Source organism: Oncorhynchus masou, chromosome 32, assembly GCF_036934945.1.
Source record: "Oncorhynchus masou masou isolate Uvic2021 chromosome 32, UVic_Omas_1.1, whole genome shotgun sequence".
NCBI classification, from domain to species: domain Eukaryota; kingdom Metazoa; phylum Chordata; class Actinopteri; order Salmoniformes; family Salmonidae; genus Oncorhynchus; species Oncorhynchus masou.
This window is the reverse complement of record NC_088243.1, coordinates 80,218,211-80,243,741: the sequence shown is the minus strand read 5'-3', so window position 1 is coordinate 80,243,741 and position 25,531 is coordinate 80,218,211. Positions and strand designations below refer to the sequence as shown.

At 41.4% G+C, this 25,531-nt stretch overlaps 1 protein-coding gene across 1 annotated transcript in view; it reads left to right on the top strand.

Moving 5' to 3' along the window:
* The window catches only part of LOC135527123 (actin-binding LIM protein 3-like), a 117,513-nt gene that overhangs the window by 59,057 nt on the left and 32,925 nt on the right, over positions 1-25,531 (top strand). The window contains exons 5-9 of the mRNA XM_064955771.1: positions 1,682-1,808; positions 2,469-2,562; positions 10,937-11,024; positions 11,353-11,411; positions 14,865-14,936. Coding sequence (XP_064811843.1) covers positions 1,682-1,808; positions 2,469-2,562; positions 10,937-11,024; positions 11,353-11,411; positions 14,865-14,936 — 440 coding nt within the window. The remainder of the gene's footprint in view (positions 1-1,681; positions 1,809-2,468; positions 2,563-10,936; positions 11,025-11,352; positions 11,412-14,864; positions 14,937-25,531) is intronic.

Here is a 25,531-nt window from a genome sequence, read left to right as displayed (position 1 = left end):
ACCCCTAGACCACACCCCTTTAGGGTGACACAATCGAGAACCAACCCCTAGACCACACCCCTTTAGGGGTCTGCAGGTATAGGGCTGATACACTGAGTTGACACACACATTGTTGGGTATAGATACATTAGCCCCTCAGGTTTGTCCCCCTCTCGCTTCTTTTCACTTATCCCCCTAATTCTCACCACTTTTCTTCACCTCTTTCCCCGACCCCTCCTCTTCCCCCTCCACTCTCCCTCCTCTCTCTCCGTGTCTCCCCCCTCTCCCTCCCTCTCTCCCTACCTCCCTCGCCCCCCTCTGCCTCCCTGTCCCCTTCTCTCCCCCCTCCCTCATCCTCTCCACCTCTCTCTCCCTATCTCCCTCCTCCCTCTCTCCCTCCCTCTCCCCATCTCCCTCTCCCCATCTCCCTCTCTCCCTCTCTCTCTCCCTCTCTCCCTACCTCCCTCGCCCCCCTCTGCCTCCCGGTCCCCTTCTCTCCCCCCTCCCTCATCCTCTCCACCTCCCTCTCCCCATCTCCCTCCTCCCTCTCTCCCCCCTCCCTCATCCTCTCCAACTCCCTCTCCCCATCTCCCTCCTCCCTCTCTCTCTCCCTCTCTCCCCCTCCCTCATCCTCTCCACCTCCCTCTCCCCATCTCCCTCCTCCCTCTCTCTCTCCCTCTCTCTCCCCTCCCTCATCCTCTCCACCTCCCTCTCTCCCTCCCTCTCTCCCTACCTCCCTCGCCCCCCTCTGCCTCCCTGTCCCCTTCTCTCCCCCCTCCCTCATCCTCTCCACCTCCCTCTCTCCCTCCCTCTCCCCATCTCCCTCTCTCTCTCCCTCTCTCCCTACCTCCCTCGCCCCCTCTGCCTCCCTGTCCCCTTCTCTCCCCCCTCCCTCATCCTCTCCACCTCCCTCTCCCCATCTCCCTCTCTCTCTCCCTCTCTCCCTACCTCCCTCACCCCCTCTGCCTCCCTGTCCCCTTCTCTCCCCCCTCCCTCATCCTCTCCACCTCCCTCTCCCCATCTCCCTCCTCCCTCTCTCTCTCCCTCTCTCCCTACCTCCCTCACCCCCTCTGCCTCCCTGTCCCCTTCTCTCCCCCTTCCTCATCCTCTCCACCTCCCTCTCCCCCTCCCTCATCCTCTCCACCTCCCTCTCCCCATCTCCCTCCTCCCTCTCTCTCTCCCTCTCTCCCTACCTCCCTCGCCCCCTCTGCCTCCCTGTCCCCCTTCTCTCCCCCTCCCTCATCCTCTCCACCTCCCTCTCCCCATCTCCCTCTCTCCCTCTCTCTCTCCCTCTCTCCCTACCTCCCTATCCCCCCTCTGCCTCCCTGTCCCCTTCTCTCCCCCCTCCCTCATCCTCTCCACCTCCCTCTCCCCATCTCCCTCCTCCCTCTCTCCCTCCCTCTCCCCATCTCCCTCTCTCTCTCCCTCTCTCCCTACCTCCCTCGCCCCCCTCTGCCTCCCTGTCTCCTTATTTCCCCCTCCCTCATCCGCTCCACCTCCCTCTCCCCATCTCCCTCCTCCCTCTCTCCCTCCCTCTCCCCATCTCCCTCCTCCCTCTCTCCATCTCTCCCTCTCCTCCCTCATCCTCTCCACCTCCCTCTCTCCCTACCTCCCTCGCCCCCTCTGCCTCCCTGTCCCCTTCTCTCCCCCCTCCCTCATCCTCTCCACCTCCCTCTCCCCATCTCCCCCTCCCTCTCTCCAGACTGTTCAGGGTGTGGAGAGGATATAAAACAGGGACAGTCTCTGCTGGCGTTGGAGAAACAGTGGCATGTCAGCTGCTTCAAGTGTCAAACCTGCAACATGGTCCTCACTGGGGAATACATCAGCAAGTCAGTACACACACACACACACACACACACACACATACACATACACATACACACACACACACACACACACACACACACACACACACACACACACACACACACACGTACAGACATTCGTTATATTTACTACTTTATACATTTTGGAATAATAGTGAAGACATCAAAACTATGAAATAACACATGTGAATCATGTAGTAACCCAAAAAGTGTTAAACAAATCAAAATATATTTTAGATTTGAGATGCATTCCAGGTGACTACCTCATGAAGCTGGTTGAGAGAATGCCAAGAGGTGTGCAAAGCTGTGCAAAGCTGTCATCAAGGCAAAGGGTGGCTACTTTAAAGAATCTCAAATATAACATATATTTTAACACTATTTTGGTTACGACATGTGTTATTTCATAGTTTTGATGTTATTCTACAATGTAGAAAATACTCAAAATAAAGAAAACCCATGGAATGAATGTGTGTCTAAACTTTTGACTTGCACTATATATACACAAACAGACACACCACACACACACACACACACACACAAACAGACACACCACACACACACACACACACACAAACATACACACCACACACACACACACAAACAGACACAGAGAGACAGACACACACACACCTTTGATCGGGTGTTTAACCCTTTGTGCTTCAGGGACAACGTGCCGTACTGTGAGTCTGATTACCACGCCCAGTTTGGGGTTAAGTGTGAGACGTGCAGCAGATACATCAGTGGACGGGTACTGGAGGTGAGCACTCATACACACTCCCCCTGGGGACCTATACTATCCTCTCCTCTCCTCACCTCCTCTCACCTCTCCTCTCCATCAGTCTCTCTCTGGGTTATTAACAGCTTCTACAACATGCCTGGCTTCATCTGCTGCCCTGTGTGTGCGTCCGATTAATCGGCCGATTTTTATATATATTTGTAATTAATGACAATTACAACAATACAAAATGAACAATAAACACTTATTTTAACTTAATATAATACATAAATAAAATACATTTAGTCTCAAATAAATAACAAAACATGTTCAATTTGGTTTAAATAATGCAAGTACGAAGTGTTGGAGAAGAAAGTAAAAGTGCAATAAGTGCTATGTAAAAAAGCTAACGTTTAAGTTCCTTGCTCAGAACATGAGAACATACGAAAGCTGGTGGTGTCTTGTAACATGAGTTGTCAATATTACCAGTTATTCCCAGTTGCCACCTGAGACTGACCAAGGAAGCACTGATCTGTAGAGTAAATGAACGTTACACTGATCTGTAGAGGAAATGAACATTACACTGATCTGTAGAGGAAATGAACATTACACTGATCTGTATAGGAAATGAACGTTACACTGATCTGTAGAGGAAATGAACATTACACTGATCTGTAGAGGAAATGAACATTACACTGATATGTATAGGAAATGAACGTTACACTGATCTGTAGAGGAAATTAATGTTACACTGATCTGTAGAGGAAATGAACATTACATGCAGCTTAGGCAATCTCAAATCAAAATCAAATCAAATCAAATTTTATTTGTCACATACACATGGTTAGCAGATGTTAATGCGAGTGTAGCGAAATGCTTGTGCTTCTAGTTCCGACAATGCAGTAATAACTAACAAGTAATCTAACTAACAATTCCTAAACTACTGTCTTATACACAGTGTAAGGGGATAAAGAATATGTACATAAGGATATATGAATGAGTGATGGTACAGGGCAGCATAGGCAAGATACAGTAGATGGTATCGAGTACAGTATATACATATGAGATGAGTATGTAAACAAAGTGGCATAGTTAAAGTGGCTAGTGATACATGTATTACATAAGGATGCAGTCGATGATATAGAGAACAGTATATACGTATGCATATGAGATGAATAATGTAGGGTAAGTAACATTATATAAGGTAGCATTGTTTAAAGTGGCTAGTGATATATTTACATCATTTCCCATCAATTCCCATTATTAAAGTGGCTGGAGTTGAGTCAGTGTCAGTGTGTTGGCAGCAGCCACTCAATGTTAGTGGTGGCTGTTTAACAGTCTGATGGCCTTGAGATAGAAGCTGTTTTTCAGTCTCTCGGTCCCAGCTTTGATGCACCTGTACTGACCTCGCCTTCTGGATGATAGCGGGGTGAACAGGCAGTGGCTCGGGTGGTTGATGTCCTTGATGATCTTTATGGCCTTTCTGTAACATCGGGTGGTGTAGGTGTCCTGGAGGGCAGGTAGTTTGCCCCTGGTGATGCGTTGTGCAGACCTCACTACCCTCTGGAGAGCCTTACGGTTGAGGGCGGAGCAGTTGCCGTACCAGGCAGTGATACAGCCCGCCAGGATGCTCTCGATTGTGCATCTGTAGAAGTTTGTGAGTGCTTTTGGTGACAAGCCAAATTTCTTCAGCCTTCTGAGGTTGAAGAGGCGCTGCTGCGCCTTCTTCACGATGCTGTCTGTGTGGGTGGACCAATTCAGTTTGTCTGTGATGTGTATGCCGAGGAACTTAAAACTTGCTACTCTCTCCACTACTGTTCCATCGATGTGGATAGGGGGGTGTTCCCTCTGCTGTTTCCTGAAGTCCACAATCATCTCCTTAGTTTTGTAGACGTTGAGTGTGAGGTTATTTTCCTGACACCACACTCCGAGGGCCCTCACCTCCTCCCTGTAGGCCGTCTCGTCGTTGTTGGTAATCAAGCCTATCACTGTTGTGTCGTCCGTAAACTTGATGATTGAGTTGGAGGCGTGCGTGGCCACGCAGTCGTGGGTGAACAGGGAGTACAGGAGAGGGCTCAGAACGCACCCTTGTGGGGCCCCAGTGTTGAGGATCAGCTGGGGCCCCACATCTCTCGCTATCCCTCACACACACATACACACTCATTATTTTGAATACATGCTCTACATCTCATCTCTCTCTTTCTCCCTCCCTCCATCTCTCTCTCTGACACCTCCTCACCTGCCTCACCCTCTCTTTATAATGTGTTTAGGTGACCCAGAGGGATTGTTGTGCTAATTACTGTAGGAAGGCAGAGCTCATGCTCTGTCCCAAATGGCACCCTTTTCCCAACATAGTGTCCTACTTTTGATTAGTGCCCTATGGGTCCTAGTTCACTACCTAGGAATAGGGTGCCATTTGGGAGGAATCCTCATAGTAGGAGCTGTTGAAAAGAGGGTCGTTATGAGAACCATCATTATTATCCCACTGATAAGCTATTATTAAGTAGGAGAGCACTGTTAACTGACGATTAGGATGATTAGCTATCATTAAGTAGGAGAGCACTGTTAACTGACGATTAGGATGATTAGCTATCATTAAATAGGAGAGCACTGTTAACTGACGATTAGGATGATTAGCTATCATTAAGTAGGAGAGCACTGGTGACTACTGTTAAATGACGATTAGGATGATTAGCTATCTGCAAAGGGGACAGGACGACTGTACCCTATTGAGGGGAGGATGGATGGGGCCATGTATCACAAGATCTTGGCCAACAACCTCCTTCCCTCAGTAAGAGCATTGAAGATGGGTCATGGCTTGGTCTTCCAGCATGACAACGACCCGAAACACACAGCCAGGGCAACTAAGGAGTGGCTCCGTAAGAAGCATCTCAAGGTCCTGGAGTGGCCTAGCCAGTCTCCAGACCTGAACCCAATAGAAAATCTTTGGAGGGAGCTGAAAGTCCATATTGCCAAGCGAAAGCCCCGAAACCTGAAGGATCTGGAGAAGGTCTGTATGGAGGAGTGGGCCAAAATCCCTGCTGCAGTGTGTGCAAGCCTGGTCAAGAACTACAGGAAACATATGATCTCTGTAATTGCAAACAAAGGTTTCTGTACCAAATATTAAGTTCTGCTTTTCTGATGTATCAAAAACTTATGTCATGCAATAAAATGCAAATTATTACTTAAAATTCATACAATTTGATTTTCTGGATTTTTGTTTTAGATTCCGTCTCTCACAGTTGAAGTGTACCTATGATAACAATTACAGATCTCTACATGCTTTGTAAGTAGGAAAACCTGCAAAATCGGCAGTGTATCAAATATAGTACTTACTTATATATACAGTGTTGTAACCATTTTCAAATGGTTAAAGTACACAAGGGAAAATAAATAAGTGTAACGGATGTGAAACGCTAGCTTAGTTAGCGGTGGTTCAAGCTAAATAGCGTTTCAATCGGTGACGTCACTTGCTCTGAGACCTTAAGAAGTAGTAGTTCCCCTTGCTCTGCAAGGGCCGCGGCTTTTGTGGCGCGATGGGTAACGATGCTTCGTGGGTGACTGTTGTTGATGTGTGCAGAAGGTCCCTGGTTCGCGCCGGGGTATGGGCGAAGGGACGGTTTAAAATTGTACTGTTACATAAGCATAAATATGGGTTGTATTTACAATGGTGTTTCTTCTTCACTGGTTGCTGTTTTCTTGTGGCAACAGGTCACACATCTTGCTGCTGTGATAGCACACTGTGGAATTCCACCCAGCAGATATGGGAGTTATCAAAATTGGGTTTGTTTTCAAATTCTTTGTTGATCTGTGTAATCTGAGGGAAATATGTCTCTCTAATATGGTCATACATTGGGCAGGAGGTTAGGAAGTGCAGCTCAGTTTCCACCTCATTTTGTGAGCAGTGTGCACATAGCCTGTCTTCTGTTGAGAGCCATATCTGCCTACAGCGGCCTTTCTCAATAGCAAGGCTATGCTCACTGAGTCTGTACATAGTCAAAGCTTTCCTTAAGTTTGGGTCAGTCACAGTGGACAGGTATTCTGCCACTGTGTACTCTCTGTTTAGGGCCCAATAGCTTTCTAGTTTGCTCTTTTTTATTTTGTTAATTCTTTCCAATGTGTCAAGTAATTAGCTTTTTCTTTTCTCATGATTTATTTGGGTCTAATTGTGCTGCTGTCCTCGGGCTCTGTGGGGTGTGTTTGTGTTTGTGAACAGAGCCCCAGGACCAGCCTGCTTAGGGGACTCTTCTCTAGCTTCATTTTGGCGTTTCACCCAATACATATATTTTATATTTTCAAATTCTTTGTACTGAATGATAATTTTGGGAAATAAGTATTTTCTTAGATCTGAGTATTTGTCACAGTGTAATAGGAAATGCATCCATGTCTCTACCTCTTTCCGGGGTCAGAGTGAGAACAGCCTGTTCTCTCTGGGCAGTCAGGTTGGCCTGTGACGACCGGTCTCTATAGCCAGACTGTGCTCACTGAGTCTGTACCTAGTCAATGTTTTCCTCAGTTTTCTATCAGTCACAGTGGTCAGATAGTCTGCCACCAAGTACTGTCTGTTTAGAGCCAAATCGCATTGACGTTTACTTAGATTTTTTGTGGTGTCTTTCCAATAGGTGATATATTTTGTTTTGTGATGATTTGTTTGGGCCAGATTTTCTCAGGCTCTATGGGGTTGGTTTAGGTTAGTGAACTAAGCCTCAGAACCAGCTGGCTGAGGGGACTCTTCTCTTGTTTCATCTCTTGACTTTGTAGGGCTGTGTGATGAAATGTTTCGAAGTCACTTGTTTTTAGATGGTTGTAAGATGTGATGTCTCTTTTCTCTATTTGAATGAGCAGGAGGTGTTGGCCCTGTTCTGATCTACATGCGTTATTTGGAGGTTTTCTTTGCTCTTGCAATACAGTCTGGCAAAACTCTGCATGCAGTATTTCAATTGGATGTTTGTCCCATTTGGTGAATTCATTATTAGAGTTTGGACCCTATACTTCACTGCCATATAGAGCAATTGGTTATATTACTGATTGGAACATTTTGAGCCAGATTCTGGATTGTCTCTCAGCTCGTTCACAGCCATGTGAAAGCTACCTGTGTTGTTGATATTTTATCCTAGATACTTGTTGTTTTGGGTGTGTTCTAATACAACTGGATATAATTGTATTGTTTTTTTTCAGGTTAACTGTCAGAGCCCAGGTCTGACAGAACCTGTGATTAACCGTTAAAGGCCAGGTCCGACAGAACCTGTGCAGATGATCTAGGTGCTGCTGTAACCCCTCTTTAGTGGGAGACAACTGCTCCAGGTCATCTGCGTACAGCAGACACTTGATTTCAGTGTTGTGTAGGGTGATACCAGGTGCAGCAGATTATTCTAATGTGTTTGTCAATTCATTAATGTAGACGTTCAACAGTGTTGGACTTATTGGGCAGCCCTGTTTCACTCTCCGTCCCTGAGAGAAGAAGTCTGTTTGCTTGTTGCCAATTTTAACTGCACATTTGTTTTTAGTGTACATTGATTTAATAACATCATATGTTTTCCTTCCAATGCCACTTTCTATTAGTCTATAAAAATACCTTTGTGCTGAATTAAATCAAATGCTTTCTTGAAGTCTACAAATCACGAGTTGTGCCTTTGATGTGGACACCAAGGAACTTGAAGCTCTCAATCTGCTCCACTTCAGCCCCGTCAATGAGAATGGGGGTGTGCTCGGTCCTCCTTTTCCTGTAGTCCACAATCATCTCCTTTGTCTTGATCACGTTGAGGGAGAAGTTGTTGTCATCGATGTTGGTGATCAGGCCTACCACTGTTGTGTCATCTGCAAACTTGATGATGGTGTTGGAGTCGCACCTGGCCATGCTGTCATGAGTGTACAGGAAGGGACTGAGCACACACCCCTGAGGGTCCCCTGTATTGAGGATCAGTGTGGCGGATGTGTTGTTACCTACAGTACTGCTGCCAAGGGATGAGCTGTAGGTGTACAGTTGAAGTCGGAAGTTTACATACACCTTAGCCAAATACATTTCAACTCAGTTTTTCACAATTCTTGACATTTAATCCTAGTAAAAATTCACTGTCTTAGGTCGGTTAGGATCACCACTTTACTTGAAGAATGTGAAATGTCAGCAAAGCACCCACCCACAACATGATGCAGCCACCCCCGTGCTTACAAGCCTCCCCCTTTTTTCTCCAAACACAACGATGGTCATTATGGCCAAACAGTAAGATATTTTCCCCATGTGCAGTTGAAAACTTTATGGCGGTTTTGGAGCAGTGGCTTTTTCCTTGCTGAGCAGCCTTTCAGGTTATGTCGATATAGGACTCATTTTACTCTGGATATAGATACTTTTGTACCTGTTTCCTCCAGCATCTTCACAAGGTCCTTTGCTGTTGTTCTGGGATTGATTTGCACTTTTCGCACCAAAGTATGTTCATCTCTATGAGACAGAACACGTCTCCTTCGTGAGCGGTATGACGGCTGCGTGGTCCCGTGGTGTTTATACTTGCGTACTATTGTTTGTACCGATGAATGTGGTACCTTCAGGCGTTTGGACATTGCTCCCAAGGATGAACCAGACTTTTGGAGGTCTACAATTTCTTTTCTGAAGTCTTGGCTGATTTCTTTGATTTTCCCATGATATCAAGCAAAGAGGTACTGAGTTTGAAGTTAGGCCTTGAAATACAGCCACAGGTACACCTCCAATAGGCTAATTGACATCATTTGAGCCAATCAGAAGATTCTAAAGCCATGACATAATTTTCTGGAATTTTCCAAGCTGTTTAAAGGTCAATTTAGCTGTTTAAAGGTCACAGTCAACTTAGTGTATGCAAACTTCTGATCCACTGGAATTGTGAAACAGTGAAATAATCTGTGTGTAAACAATTGTTGGAAAAATTATTGTCATGCACAAAGTAGATGTCCTAACCAACCAGCCAAAACTATAGTTTGTTAACAAGAAATTTGTGGAGTGGTTGAAAAACGAGTTTTAAAGACTCCAACCTAAGTGAATGTAAACTTCCGACTTCAACTGACTGTTAATTAATAGTGTCTAGTTCTTCTGCTGTTCTAGCATTCAGGTCTCCACAGATCAGTACTTCAATCCTTGTAAATTGCGACATGCAATGTAAAAAGATTTTATAACTCTTTTCTTTACTCTTATTATGCAAATGTTATTTGTTTATCATTGAAGATAGCATTTGTCTCATGCCACTTGGGCGGATGTATTGTGAGGAGGGTGGAGTTATTGTGCTCATCTTACTGTGATCCCCAGCCTATCACATTTGAGCATAGTAGACTCATCATGTGTTTAATGTCACTTATTTCATTGGCGGAGGCTGGGCCAGTTGCTCCTCTCACAGTGTATCTGAAGCTCAGCCTGTCAGGCTGGGCCAGTTGCTCCTCTCACAGTGTATCTGAAGCCCAGCCTGTCAGGCTGGGCCAGTTGCTCCTCTCACAGTGTATCTGAAGCTCTGGCTGTCAGGCTGGGCCAGTTGCTCCTCTCACAGTATTTGCGAAGCTCTGGCTGTCAGGCTGGGGCTCCTCCAGCTGTGGGTGTGCGGTGGGGGGCAGGGGGACACTGATGGTGTCCTCTGCTCTCTCGTTAATGGTCTGAAAGTCTTTTTCAAACAGCCTAAGGTCACCTTGCAGCATGACTGTCTTGTAGAGGTTGATTGTTATCATGGTGCTGTCAGGGTCATCTGTCTCTTTGACTTTCAGCTTCCACCCATTACAGATTCCCTCTTTCTTTATGGATGCGTAGTGAGAGCAGACTGCTGAGCGCCAGGCATTCTTTATGGATGGGTAGTGAGAGCAGACTGCTGAGCGCCATGCATTTGGTTGGTCAGTGAGGAAGATGAGATTACTCTTGTCACCGTTTTTGTAAAGGTCTACGAAAAGGTTTTCTGGCCTCCCGTTTAGTAGTTTCTGTTTAAAAGCTTTCCTCCTTGTGTCATTTTTGGCCTCTTGACGGTAGAGAATGGACTCAGAAGATGTGTTTAATGTTATAGTCCTTGCTCCTTTTTGATTTACTCACTCAGTTTGGTCGTTTAATGTAGTTGTATTAACTTCCCTTGCTAAATTTTTCTGGCTAGCTTGTTAGCCTGCTAGCTAGGTTTTTGTTGTGTAGCTCGCAAGCTAGGTTTTTGTTGTGTAGCAAGCTAGCTAGGTTTTTGTTGTGTAGCTAGCTAGCTAGCTAGCGAGAGTCAAAACGTCTTATTGAGTTGTAGTTGTTGTTCATCACTTGTCTTGAATTATTTTTAGATTTGAGTGTTTATCTCATCTTAAAAACAAAAAATAGAGAAATGAATGTCTCTCTGTGTCTCTTTGTCTCTGTCTCTCTCTGTGTGTGTCTCTCTCTCTGTCGCTCTGTGTGTGTCTCTCTCTCTGTGTCGCTCTCTCTCTTTCTCTCTCTCTCCAGGCAGGGGGGAAGCACTACCACCCTACCTGTGCCCGCTGTGCCCGATGTCACATGATGTTCACAGAGGGAGAAGAAATGTACCTGCATGGTAAAAACACACACACACACACACACACACACACACACACACACACACACACACACACACACACACACACAGCATCACTGACTTATAAACATCACAAGGACTCTTGTCTCCCTCTCTCTCTCCCTCTCTCTCTGTCTCTCTCTCTGTCTCTCTCTCTGTCTCTCTCTCTCTGTCTCTCTCTCTCTGTCTCTCTCTCTCTCTGTCTCTCTCTCTGTCTCTCTCTCTCTGTCTCTCTCTGTCTCTCTCTCTCTCTCTCTCTCTCTCTCTCTCTCTCTCTCTCTCTCTCTCTCTCTCTCTCTCTCTCTCTCTCTCTCTCAATCTCTGTCAGGTGGTGAAGTGTGGCATCCTTTGTGTAAGCAGGTGGCCAGAGCAGAGAGAAGACTCAGGGTGAGACAACCACAGATATCACTCTACTCTACTGAACACAGATATCACTCTACTCTACTGAACACATATATCACTCCACAGATCATAGATATCAGTCTACTCTACAGAACTAAAATATCACTCTACTCTACAGAACACAGATATCACTCTACTTTACAGAACACATAACCCTCTACTCTACAGAACACAGATATCACTCTACTCTACAGAACACAGATATCATTTTACTCTACAGAACACAGATATCACTCTACTCTACAGAACACAGATATCACTCTACTCTACAGAACTCAGATATCACTCTACAGAACACAAATATCACTATACTCTACAGAACACATATCACTCTACTCTACAGAAACCATATCACTCTACAAAACACATATATCACTCTACTCTACAGACCAAAGATATCACTATACAGATCACATATATCCTTCTACTCTACAGAACTCAGATATCACTCTACAGATCACAGATGTCACTCTACTCTACAGAACACAAATATCACTCTACTCTACAGAACACATATATCACTCTACTCTACAGAACACAGATATCACTCTACTCTACAGAACTCAGATATCACTCTACAGAACACAGATATCACTCTACTCTACAGAACTCAGATATCACTCTACAGAACACAAATATCACTCTACAGAACAAAAATATCACTCTACTCTACAGATCACAGATTTCACTCTACTCTACAGAACACAGATATCACTCTACTCTACAGAACACAGATATCACTCTACTTTACAGAACACATGTATCACTCTATTCTGCAGAACACATAACCCTCTACTCTACAGAACACAGATATCACTCTACTCTACAGAACACAGATATCACTCTACTCTACAGATCACCGATATCACTCTACTCTACAAAACACAGATATCACTCTACTCTACAGAACACAGATATCACTCTACTCTACACAACATCGATATCACTCTACTCTACAGAACACTGATATCACTCTACTCTACAGAACACAAATATAACTATACTCTACAGAACACATATCACTCTACTCTACAGAACACAGATATCACTCTACAGATCACAGATATCACTCTACTCTACAGATCACAGATATCACTCTACAGATCACATATATCACTCTACTCTACAGCACACAGATATCACTATCCTCTACAGAACTCAGATATCACTCTACAGAACAAATATCACTCTACTCTACAGAAACCATATCACTCTACAAAACACATATATCACTCTACTCTACAGATCACAGATATCACTCTACTCTACAGACCAAAGATATCACTCTACAGATCACATATATCCTTCTACTCTACAGAACTCAGATATCACTCTACAGATCACAGATGTCACTCTACTCTACAGAACACAAATATCACTCTACTCTACAGAACAGATATATCACTCTACTCTACAGAACACAGATATCACTCTACAGATCACAGATATCACTCTACTCTACAGCACACAGATATCACTATCCTCTACAGAACTCAGATATCACTCTACAGAACACAAATATCACTATACTCTACAGAACACATATCACTCTACTCTACAGAAACCATATCACTCTACAAAACACATATATCACTCTACTCTACAGAACACATATCACTCTACTCTACAGAACACAGATATCACTCTACAGATCACAGATATCACTCTACTCTACAGATCACAGATATCACTCTACAGATCACAGATATCACTCTACTCTACAGCACACAGATATCACTATCCTCTACAGAACACAGATATCACTCTACAGATCACAGATATCACTCTACTCTACAGAACACAGATATCACTCTACAGATTACAGATATAACTCTACTCTACAGAACTCAGATATCACTCCACAGATCATAGATATCACTCTACTCTACAGAACACAAATATCACTCTACTCTACAGAACACAAATATCACTCTACTCTATAGAACACAGATATCACTCTACAGATCACAGATATCACTCTACTCTACAGAACTCAGATATCACTCTACTCTACAGAACTCAGATATCACTCTACAGAACACAAGTATCACTCTACAGAACAAAAATTTCATTCTACAGATCACAGATTTCACTCTACTCTACAGAACACAGATATCACTCTACTCTACAGAACACAGATATCACTCTACTTTACAGAACACATGTATTACTCTATTCTGCAGAACACATAACCCTCTACTCTACAGATCACAGATATCACTCTACTCTACAGAACACAGATATCACTCTACTCTACACAACATCGATATCACTCTACTCTACAGAACACAGATATCACTCTACTCTACAGAACACAAATATAACTATACTCTACAGAACACATATCACTCTACTCTACAGAACACAGATATCACTCTACAGATCACAGATATCACTCTACTCTACAGATCACAGATATCACTCTACAGATCACAGATATCACTCTACTCTACAGAACTCAGATATCACTCTACAGAACACATATCACTATACTCTACAGAACACATATCACTCTACTCTACAGAAACCATATCACTCTACAAAACACATATATCACTCTACTCTACAGATCACAGATATCACTCTACTCTACAGACCAAAGATATCACTCTACAGATCACATATATCCTTCTACTCTACAGAACTCAGATATCACTCTACAGATCACAGATATCACTCTACTCTACAGCACACAGATATCACTCTCCTCTACAGAACACAGATATCACTCTACAGATCACAGATATCACTCTACTCTACAGAACACAGATATCAAACTACAGATTACAGATATAACTCTACTCTACAGAACTCAGATATCACTCCACAGATCATAGATATCACTCTACTCTACAGAACACAGATATCACTCTACTCTACAGAACTCAGATATCACTCTACTCTACAGAACACAGATATCACTCTACTCTACAGAACTCAGATTTCACTCTACATAACTCAGATATCACTCTACTCTACAGAACACAGATATCACTCTCCTCTACAGAACTCAGATATCACTCTATAGAACACAGATATCACTCTACTCTACAGAACACAGATATCACTCTACAGAACACAGATATCACTCTACAGAACACAGATATCACTCTCCTCTACAGAACACAGATATCACTCTACAGAACACAGATATCACTCTCCTCTACAGAACTCAGATATCACTCTATAGAACACAGATATCACTCTACTCTACAGAACACAGATATCACTCTACAGAACACAGATATCACTCTACAGAACACAGATATCACTCTACTCTACAGAACACAGATATCACTCTACAGAACACAGATATCACTCTACTCTACAGAACACAGATATCACTCTACAGAACACAGATATCACTCTAGTCTACAGAACTCAGATATCAATAGATTTTTTTACCCTCATTGCTCTTTCTTTTCTTTCTTTTCACAGCACAGACGTCTGTCTGAGACCTCCATCTCTCCACCGGGTTCGTCTATTGGCTCTCCCAGCCGCGTCATATGCGTAAGTAACCAATCACAAGTCAATCTTCCTCTAGCTCCACACAACCTTCAGGGCCCACTAGCTTTGAAAATACAAACCATTTCCTCCTGAAGTGTGCACTCGTTCACTATTTTTCACTATTTCTTGCTATCTCAAAGCATTTGATTGGTGTAGGCATGGGCTAGTGGGAATATCAACCACATGTCATTTCCTATCAAATCAAATTAATGATTGTTGATATAGGCCGAATACAACAGCTGTACTCTTTACTTGAAATGCTTACTTACGAGCCTTTCCCAATGTTGCAGAGTTACAAAATTATAATAAAAAGAAAAATGATTACGCAAGGAATAAACACACAAGAATGGAGCTGTACAGGAAGTACCAGTACCAGATCAATGTGGAGCTATATACAGGAAGTACCAGTACCAGATCAATGTGGAGCTATGTACAGGAAGTACCAGTACCAGATCAATGTGGAGCTATGTACAGGAAGTGCCAGTACCAGATCAATGTGGAGCTATATACAGGAAGTACCAGTACCAGATCAATGTGGAGCTATGTACAGGAAGTACCAGTACCAGATCAATGTGGAGCTATATACAGGAAGTACCAGTACCAGATCAATGTGGAGCTATATACAGGAAGTACCAGTACCAGATCAATGTGGAGCTATGTACAGGAAGTACCAGTACCATATCAATGTGGAGCTTTATACAGGAAGTACCAGTACCAGATCAATGTAGAGCTATATACAGGAAGTACCAGTACCAGATCAATGTAGAGCTATATACAGGAAGTACCAGTATCAGATCAATGTAGAGCTATATACAGGAAGTACCAGTACCAGATCAATGTAGAGCTATATACAGGAAGTACCAGTACCAGATCAATGTAGAGCTATTTACAGGAAGTACCAGTACCAGATCAATGTGGAGCTATGTACAAGAAGTACCAGTACCAGATCAATGTGGAGCTATGTACAGGAAGTACCAGTACCAGATCAATGTGGAGCTATGTACAGGAAGTACCAGTACCAGATCAATGTGGAGCTATATACAGGAAGTACCAGTACCAGATCAATGTGGAGCTGTATAGAAACACAACACATAGAAATGCCCACCCCAATTTACGCCCTGACCAAACCAAAATAGAGACATAAAAAGGATCTCCAAGGTCAGGGCGTGACAGACAGATAATAATAATAAGGCAGAGTAAAGTGACTAGGCATCAGGATAGATAACAAGGTATTTGAGGTAGATATGTACATGAAGGCAAGGTAAAGTGACTAGGCATCAGATAGATAATAATAAGGTATTTGAGGTAGATATGTACATGAAGGCAGGGTAAAGTGACTAGGCATCAGATAGATAATAATAAGGTATTTGAGGTAGATATGTACATGAAGGCAGGGTAAAGTGACTAGGCATCAGGATAGATAACAAGGTATTTGAGGTAGATATGTACATGAAGGCAAGGTAAAGTGACTAGGCATCAGGATAGATAATAAGGTATTTGAGGTAGATATGTACATGAAGGCAGGGTAAAGTGACTAGGCATCAGATAGATAATAATAAGGTATTTGAGGTAGATATGTACATGAAGGCAGGGTAAAGTGACTAGGCATCAGGATAGATAACAAGGTATTTGAGGTAGATATGTACATGAAGGCAGGGTAAAGTGACTAGGCATCAGGATAGATAATAATAAGGTATTTGAGGTAGATATGTACATGAATGCAGGGTAAAGTGACTAGGCATCAGATAGATAATAAGGTATTTGAGGTAGATATGTACACGAAGGCAGGGTAAAGTGACTAGGCATCAGGATAGATAATAATAAGGTATTTGAGGTAGATATGTACATGAAGGCAGGGTAAAGTGACTAGGCATCAGATAGATAATAATAAGGTATTTGAGGTAGATATGTACATGAAGGCAGGGTAAAGTGACTAGGCATCAGATAGATAATAATAAGGTATTTGAGGTAGATATGTACATGAAGGCAGGGTAAAGTGACTAGGCATCAGATAGATAATAATAAGGTATTTGAGGTAGATATGTACATGAAGGCAGGGTAAAGTGACTAGGCATCAGGATAGATAACAAGGTATTTGAGGTAGATATGTACATGAAGGCAGGGTAAAGTGACTAGGCATCAGATAGATAATAATAAGGTATTTGAGGTAGATATGTACATGAAGGCAGGGTAAAGTGACTAGGCATCAGGATAGATAACAAGGTATTTGAGGTAGATATGTACATGAAGGCAGGGTAAAGTGACTAGGCATCAGGATAGATAACAAGGTATTTGAGGTAGATATGTACATGAAGGCAGGGTAAAGTGACTAGGCATCAGATAGATAATAAGGTATTTGAGGTAGATATGTACACGAAGGCAGGGTAAAGTGACTAGGCATCAGATAGATAATAATAAGGTATTTGAGGTAGATATGTACATGAAGGCAGGGTAAAGTGACTAGGCATCAGATAGATAATAATAAGGTATTTGAGGTAGATATGTACATGAAGGCAGGGTAAAGTGACTAGGCATCAGATAGATAATAATAAGGTATTTGAGGTAGATATGTACATGAAGGCAGGGTAAAGTGACTAGGCATCAGGATAGATAACAAGGTATTTGAGGTAGATATGTACATGAAGGCAGGGTAAAGTGACTAGGCATCAGATAGATAATAATAAGGTATTTGAGGTAGATATGTACATGAAGGCAGGGTAAAGTGACTAGGCATCAGGATAGATAACAAGGTATTTGAGGTAGATATGTACATGAAGGCAGGGTAAAGTGACTAGGCATCAGGATAGATAACAAGGTATTTGAGGTAGATATGTACATGAAGGCAGGGTAAAGTGACTAGGCATCAGGATAGATAATAATAAGGTATTTGAGGTAGATATGTACATGAAGGCAGGGTAAAGTGACTAGGCATCAGGATAGATAACAAGGTATTTGAGGTAGATATGTACATTTAGGCAGGGTAAAGTGACTAGGCATCAGGATAGATAACAAGGTATTTGAGGTAGATATGTACATGAAGGCAGGGTAAAGTGACTAGGCATCAGGATAGATAACAAGGTATTTGAGGTAGATATGTACATGAAGGCAGGGTAAAGTGACTAGGCATCAGATAGATAATAAGGTATTTGAGGTAGATATGTACATGAATGCAGGGTAAAGTGACTAGACATCAGGATAGATAATAATAAGGTATTTGAGGTAGATGTGTACATGAAGGCAAGGTAAAGTGACTAGGCATCAGGATAGATAATAATAAGGTATTTGAGGTAGATATGTACATGAAGGCAGGGTAAAGTGACTAGACATCAGGATAGATAATAAGGTATTTGAGGTAGATATGTACATGAAGGCAGGGTAAAGTGACTAGGCATCAGGATAGATAATAATAAGGTATTTGAGGTAGATATGTACATGAATGCAGGGTAAAGTGACTAGGCATCAGGATAGATAATAAGGTATTTGAGGTAGATATGTACATGAAGGCAGGGTAAAGTGACTAGGCATCAGGATAGATAACAAGGTATTTGAGGTAGATATGTACATGAAGGCAGGGTAAAGTGACTAGACATCAGGATAGATAATAATAAGGTATTTGAGGTAGATATGTACATGAAGGCAGGGTAAAGTGACTAGGCATCAGGATAGATAATAATAAGGTATTTGAGGTAGATATGTACATGAAGGCAGGGTAAAGTGACTAGACATCAGGATAGATAATAAGGTATTTGAGGTAGATATGTACATGAAGGCAGGATAAAGTGACTATGCATCAGATAGATAATAAGGTATTTGAGGTAGATATGTACATGAAGGCAGGGTAAAGTGACTAGGCATCAGGATAGATAATAATAAGGTATTTGAGGTAGATATGTACATGAAGGCAGGGTAAAGTGACTAGGCATCAGGATAGATAATAATAAGGTATTTGAGGTAGATATGTACATGAAGGCAGGGTAAAGTGACTAGACATCAGGATAGATAATAAGGTATTTGAGGTAGATATGTACATGAAGGCAGGATAAAGTGACTAGGCATCAGATAGATAATAAGGTATTTGAGGTAGATATGTACATGAAGGCAGGGTAAAGTGACTAGGCATCAGATAGATAATAAGGTATTTGAGGTAGATATGTACATGAAGGCAGGGTAAAGTGACTAGGCATCAGGATAGATAATAATAAGGTATTTGAGGTAGATATGTACATGAAGGCAGGGTAAAGTGACTAGGCATCAGGATAGATAATAATAAGGTATTTGAGGTAGATATGTACATGAAGGCAGGGTAAAGTGACTAGACATCAGGATATATAATAAGGTATTTGAGGTAGATATGTACATGAAGGCAGGATAAAGTGACTAGGCATCAGATAGATAATAAGGTATTTGAGGTAGATATGTACATGAAGGCAGGGTAAAGTGACTAGGCATCAGGATAGATAACAAGGTATTTGAGGTAGATATGTACATGAAGGCAGGGTAAAGTGACTAGGCATCAGGATAGATAATAATAAGGTATTTGAGGTAGATATGTACATGAATGCAGGGTAAAGTGACTAGGCATCAGATAGATAATAAGGTATTTGAGGTAGATATGTACACGAAGGCAGGGTAAAGTGACTAGGCATCAGGATAGATAATAATAAGGTATTTGAGGTAGATATGTACATGAAGGCAGGGTAAAGTGACTAGGCATCAGATAGATAATAATAAGGTATTTGAGGTAGATATGTACATGAAGGCAGGGTAAAGTGACTAGGCATCAGATAGATAATAATAAGGTATTTGAGGTAGATATGTACATGAAGGCAGGGTAAAGTGACTAGGCATCAGATAGATAATAATAAGGTATTTGAGGTAGATATGTACATGAAGGCAGGATAAAGTGACTAGGCATCAGGATAGATAACAAGGTATTTGAGGTAGATATGTACATGAAGGCAGGGTAAAGTGACTAGGCATCAGATAGATAATAATAAGGTATTTGAGGTAGATATGTACATGAAGGCAGGGTAAAGTGACTAGGCATCAGGATAGATAACAAGGTATTTGAGGTAGATATGTACATGAAGGCAGGGTAAAGTGACTAGGCATCAGGATAGATAACAAGGTATTTGAGGTAGATATGTACATGAAGGCAGGGTAAAGTGACTAGGCATCAGGATAGATAACAAGGTATTTGAGGTAGATATGTACATGAAGGCAGGGTAAAGTGACTAGGCATCAGGATAGATAATAATAAGGTATTTGAGGTAGATATGTACATGAAGGCAGGGTAAAGTGACTAGACATCAGGATAGATAATAAGGTATTTGAGGTAGATATGTACATGAAGGCAGGATAAAGTGACTAGGCATCAGATAGATAATAAGGTATTTGAGGTAGATATGTACATGAAGGCAGGGTAAAGTGACTAGGCATCAGGATAGATAATAAGGTATTTGAGGTAGATATGTACATGAAGGCAGGATAAAGTGACTAGGCATCAGATAGATAATAAGGTATTTGAGGTAGATATGTACATGAAGGCAGGGTAAAGTGACTAGGCATCAGGATAGATAATAATAAGGTATTTGAGTTAGATATGTACATGAAGGCAGGGTAAAGTGACTAGGCATCAGGATAGATAATAATAAGGTATTTGAGGTAGATATGTACATGAAGGCAGGGTAAAGTGACTAGACATCAGGATAGATAATAAGGTATTTGAGGTAGATATGTACATGAAGGCAGGATAAAGTGACTAGGCATCAGATAGATAATAAGGTATTTGAGGTAGATATGTACATGAAGGCAGGGTAAAGTGACTAGGCATCAGGATAGATAACAAGGTATTTGAGGTAGATATGTACATGAAGGCAGGGTAAAGTGACTAGGCATCAGGATAGATAATAATAAGGTATTTGAGGTAGATATGTACATGAATGCAGGTTAAAGTGACTAGGCATCAGATAGATAATAAGGTATTTGAGGTAGATATGTACACGAAGGCAGGGTAAAGTGACTAGGCATCAGGATAGATAATAATAAGGTATTTGAGGTAGATATGTACATGAAGGCAGGGTAAAGTGACTAGGCATCAGATAGATAATAATAAGGTATTTGAGGTAGATATGTACATGAAGGCAGGGTAAAGTGACTAGGCATCAGATAGATAATAATAAGGTATTTGAGGTAGATATGTACATGAAGGCAGGGTAAAGTGACTAGGCATCAGATAGATAATAATAAGGTATTTGAGGTAGATATGTACATGAAGGCAGGGTAAAGTGACTAGGCATCAGATAGATAATAATAAGGTATTTGAGGTAGATATGTACATGAAGGCAGGGTAAAGTGACTAGGCATCAGATAGATAATAATAAGGTATTTGAGGTAGATATGTACATGAAGGCAGGGTAAAGTGACTAGGCATCAGGATAGATAACAAGGTATTTGAGGTAGATATGTACATGAAGGCAGGGTAAAGTGACTAGGCATCAGATAGATAATAATAAGGTATTTGAGGTAGATATGTACATGAAGGCAGGGTAAAGTGACTAGGCATCAGGATAGATAACAAGGTATTTGAGGTAGATATGTACATGAAGGCAGGGTAAAGTGACTAGGCATCAGGATAGATAACAAGGTATTTGAGGTAGATATGTACATGAAGGCAGGGTAAAGTGACTAGGCATCAGATAGATAATAAGGTATTTGAGGTAGATATGTACACGAAGGCAGGGTAAAGTGACTAGGCATCAGATAGATAATAATAAGGTATTTGAGGTAGATATGTACATGAAGGCAGGGTAAAGTGACTAGGCATCAGATAGATAATAATAAGGTATTTGAGGTAGATATGTACATGAAGGCAGGGTAAAGTGACTAGGCATCAGATAGATAATAATAAGGTATTTGAGGTAGATATGTACATGAAGGCAGGGTAAAGTGACTAGGCATCAGGATAGATAACAAGGTATTTGAGGTAGATATGTACATGAAGGCAGGGTAAAGTGACTAGGCATCAGATAGATAATAATAAGGTATTTGAGGTAGATATGTACATGAAGGCAGGGTAAAGTGACTAGGCATCAGGATAGATAACAAGGTATTTGAGGTAGATATGTACATGAAGGCAGGGTAAAGTGACTAGGCATCAGGATAGATAACAAGGTATTTGAGGTAGATATGTACATGAAGGCAGGGTAAAGTGACTAGGCATCAGGATAGATAATAATAAGGTATTTGAGGTAGATATGTACATGAAGGCAGGGTAAAGTGACTAGGCATCAGGATAGATAACAAGGTATTTGAGGTAGATATGTACATTTAGGCAGGGTAAAGTGACTAGGCATCAGGATAGATAACAAGGTATTTGAGGTAGATATGTACATGAAGGCAGGGTAAAGTGACTAGGCATCAGGATAGATAACAAGGTATTTGAGGTAGATATGTACATGAAGGCAGGGTAAAGTGACTAGGCATCAGATAGATAATAAGGTATTTGAGGTAGATATGTACATGAATGCAGGGTAAAGTGACTAGACATCAGGATAGATAATAATAAGGTATTTGAGGTAGATGTGTACATGAAGGCAAGGTAAAGTGACTAGGCATCAGGATAGATAATAATAAGGTATTTGAGGTAGATATGTACATGAAGGCAGGGTAAAGTGACTAGACATCAGGATAGATAATAAGGTATTTGAGGTAGATATGTACATGAAGGCAGGGTAAAGTGACTAGGCATCAGGATAGATAATAATAAGGTATTTGAGGTAGATATGTACATGAATGCAGGGTAAAGTGACTAGGCATCAGGATAGATAATAAGGTATTTGAGGTAGATATGTACATGAAGGCAGGGTAAAGTGACTAGGCATCAGGATAGATAACAAGGTATTTGAGGTAGATATGTACATGAAGGCAGGGTAAAGTGACTAGACATCAGGATAGATAATAATAAGGTATTTGAGGTAGATATGTACATGAAGGCAGGGTAAAGTGACTAGGCATCAGGATAGATAATAATAAGGTATTTGAGGTAGATATGTACATGAAGGCAGGGTAAAGTGACTAGACATCAGGATAGATAATAAGGTATTTGAGGTAGATATGTACATGAAGGCAGGATAAAGTGACTATGCATCAGATAGATAATAAGGTATTTGAGGTAGATATGTACATGAAGGCAGGGTAAAGTGACTAGGCATCAGGATAGATAATAATAAGGTATTTGAGGTAGATATGTACATGAAGGCAGGGTAAAGTGACTAGGCATCAGGATAGATAATAATAAGGTATTTGAGGTAGATATGTACATGAAGGCAGGGTAAAGTGACTAGACATCAGGATAGATAATAAGGTATTTGAGGTAGATATGTACATGAAGGCAGGATAAAGTGACTAGGCATCAGATAGATAATAAGGTATTTGAGGTAGATATGTACATGAAGGCAGGGTAAAGTGACTAGGCATCAGATAGATAATAAGGTATTTGAGGTAGATATGTACATGAAGGCAGGGTAAAGTGACTAGGCATCAGGATAGATAATAATAAGGTATTTGAGGTAGATATGTACATGAAGGCAGGGTAAAGTGACTAGGCATCAGGATAGATAATAATAAGGTATTTGAGGTAGATATGTACATGAAGGCAGGGTAAAGTGACTAGACATCAGGATATATAATAAGGTATTTGAGGTAGATATGTACATGAAGGCAGGATAAAGTGACTAGGCATCAGATAGATAATAAGGTATTTGAGGTAGATATGTACATGAAGGCAGGGTAAAGTGACTAGGCATCAGGATAGATAACAAGGTATTTGAGGTAGATATGTACATGAAGGCAGGGTAAAGTGACTAGGCATCAGGATAGATAATAATAAGGTATTTGAGGTAGATATGTACATGAATGCAGGGTAAAGTGACTAGGCATCAGATAGATAATAAGGTATTTGAGGTAGATATGTACACGAAGGCAGGGTAAAGTGACTAGGCATCAGGATAGATAATAATAAGGTATTTGAGGTAGATATGTACATGAAGGCAGGGTAAAGTGACTAGGCATCAGATAGATAATAATAAGGTATTTGAGGTAGATATGTACATGAAGGCAGGGTAAAGTGACTAGGCATCAGATAGATAATAATAAGGTATTTGAGGTAGATATGTACATGAAGGCAGGGTAAAGTGACTAGGCATCAGATAGATAATAATAAGGTATTTGAGGTAGATATGTACATGAAGGCAGGATAAAGTGACTAGGCATCAGGATAGATAACAAGGTATTTGAGGTAGATATGTACATGAAGGCAGGGTAAAGTGACTAGGCATCAGATAGATAATAATAAGGTATTTGAGGTAGATATGTACATGAAGGCAGGGTAAAGTGACTAGGCATCAGGATAGATAACAAGGTATTTGAGGTAGATATGTACATGAAGGCAGGGTAAAGTGACTAGGCATCAGGATAGATAACAAGGTATTTGAGGTAGATATGTACATGAAGGCAGGGTAAAGTGACTAGGCATCAGGATAGATAACAAGGTATTTGAGGTAGATATGTACATGAAGGCAGGGTAAAGTGACTAGGCATCAGGATAGATAATAATAAGGTATTTGAGGTAGATATGTACATGAAGGCAGGGTAAAGTGACTAGACATCAGGATAGATAATAAGGTATTTGAGGTAGATATGTACATGAAGGCAGGATAAAGTGACTAGGCATCAGATAGATAATAAGGTATTTGAGGTAGATATGTACATGAAGGCAGGGTAAAGTGACTAGGCATCAGGATAGATAATAAGGTATTTGAGGTAGATATGTACATGAAGGCAGGATAAAGTGACTAGGCATCAGATAGATAATAAGGTATTTGAGGTAGATATGTACATGAAGGCAGGGTAAAGTGACTAGGCATCAGGATAGATAATAATAAGGTATTTGAGTTAGATATGTACATGAAGGCAGGGTAAAGTGACTAGGCATCAGGATAGATAATAATAAGGTATTTGAGGTAGATATGTACATGAAGGCAGGGTAAAGTGACTAGACATCAGGATAGATAATAAGGTATTTGAGGTAGATATGTACATGAAGGCAGGATAAAGTGACTAGGCATCAGATAGATAATAAGGTATTTGAGGTAGATATGTACATGAAGGCAGGGTAAAGTGACTAGGCATCAGGATAGATAACAAGGTATTTGAGGTAGATATGTACATGAAGGCAGGGTAAAGTGACTAGGCATCAGGATAGATAATAATAAGGTATTTGAGGTAGATATGTACATGAATGCAGGTTAAAGTGACTAGGCATCAGATAGATAATAAGGTATTTGAGGTAGATATGTACACGAAGGCAGGGTAAAGTGACTAGGCATCAGGATAGATAATAATAAGGTATTTGAGGTAGATATGTACATGAAGGCAGGGTAAAGTGACTAGGCATCAGATAGATAATAATAAGGTATTTGAGGTAGATATGTACATGAAGGCAGGGTAAAGTGACTAGGCATCAGATAGATAATAATAAGGTATTTGAGGTAGATATGTACATGAAGGCAGGGTAAAGTGACTAGGCATCAGATAGA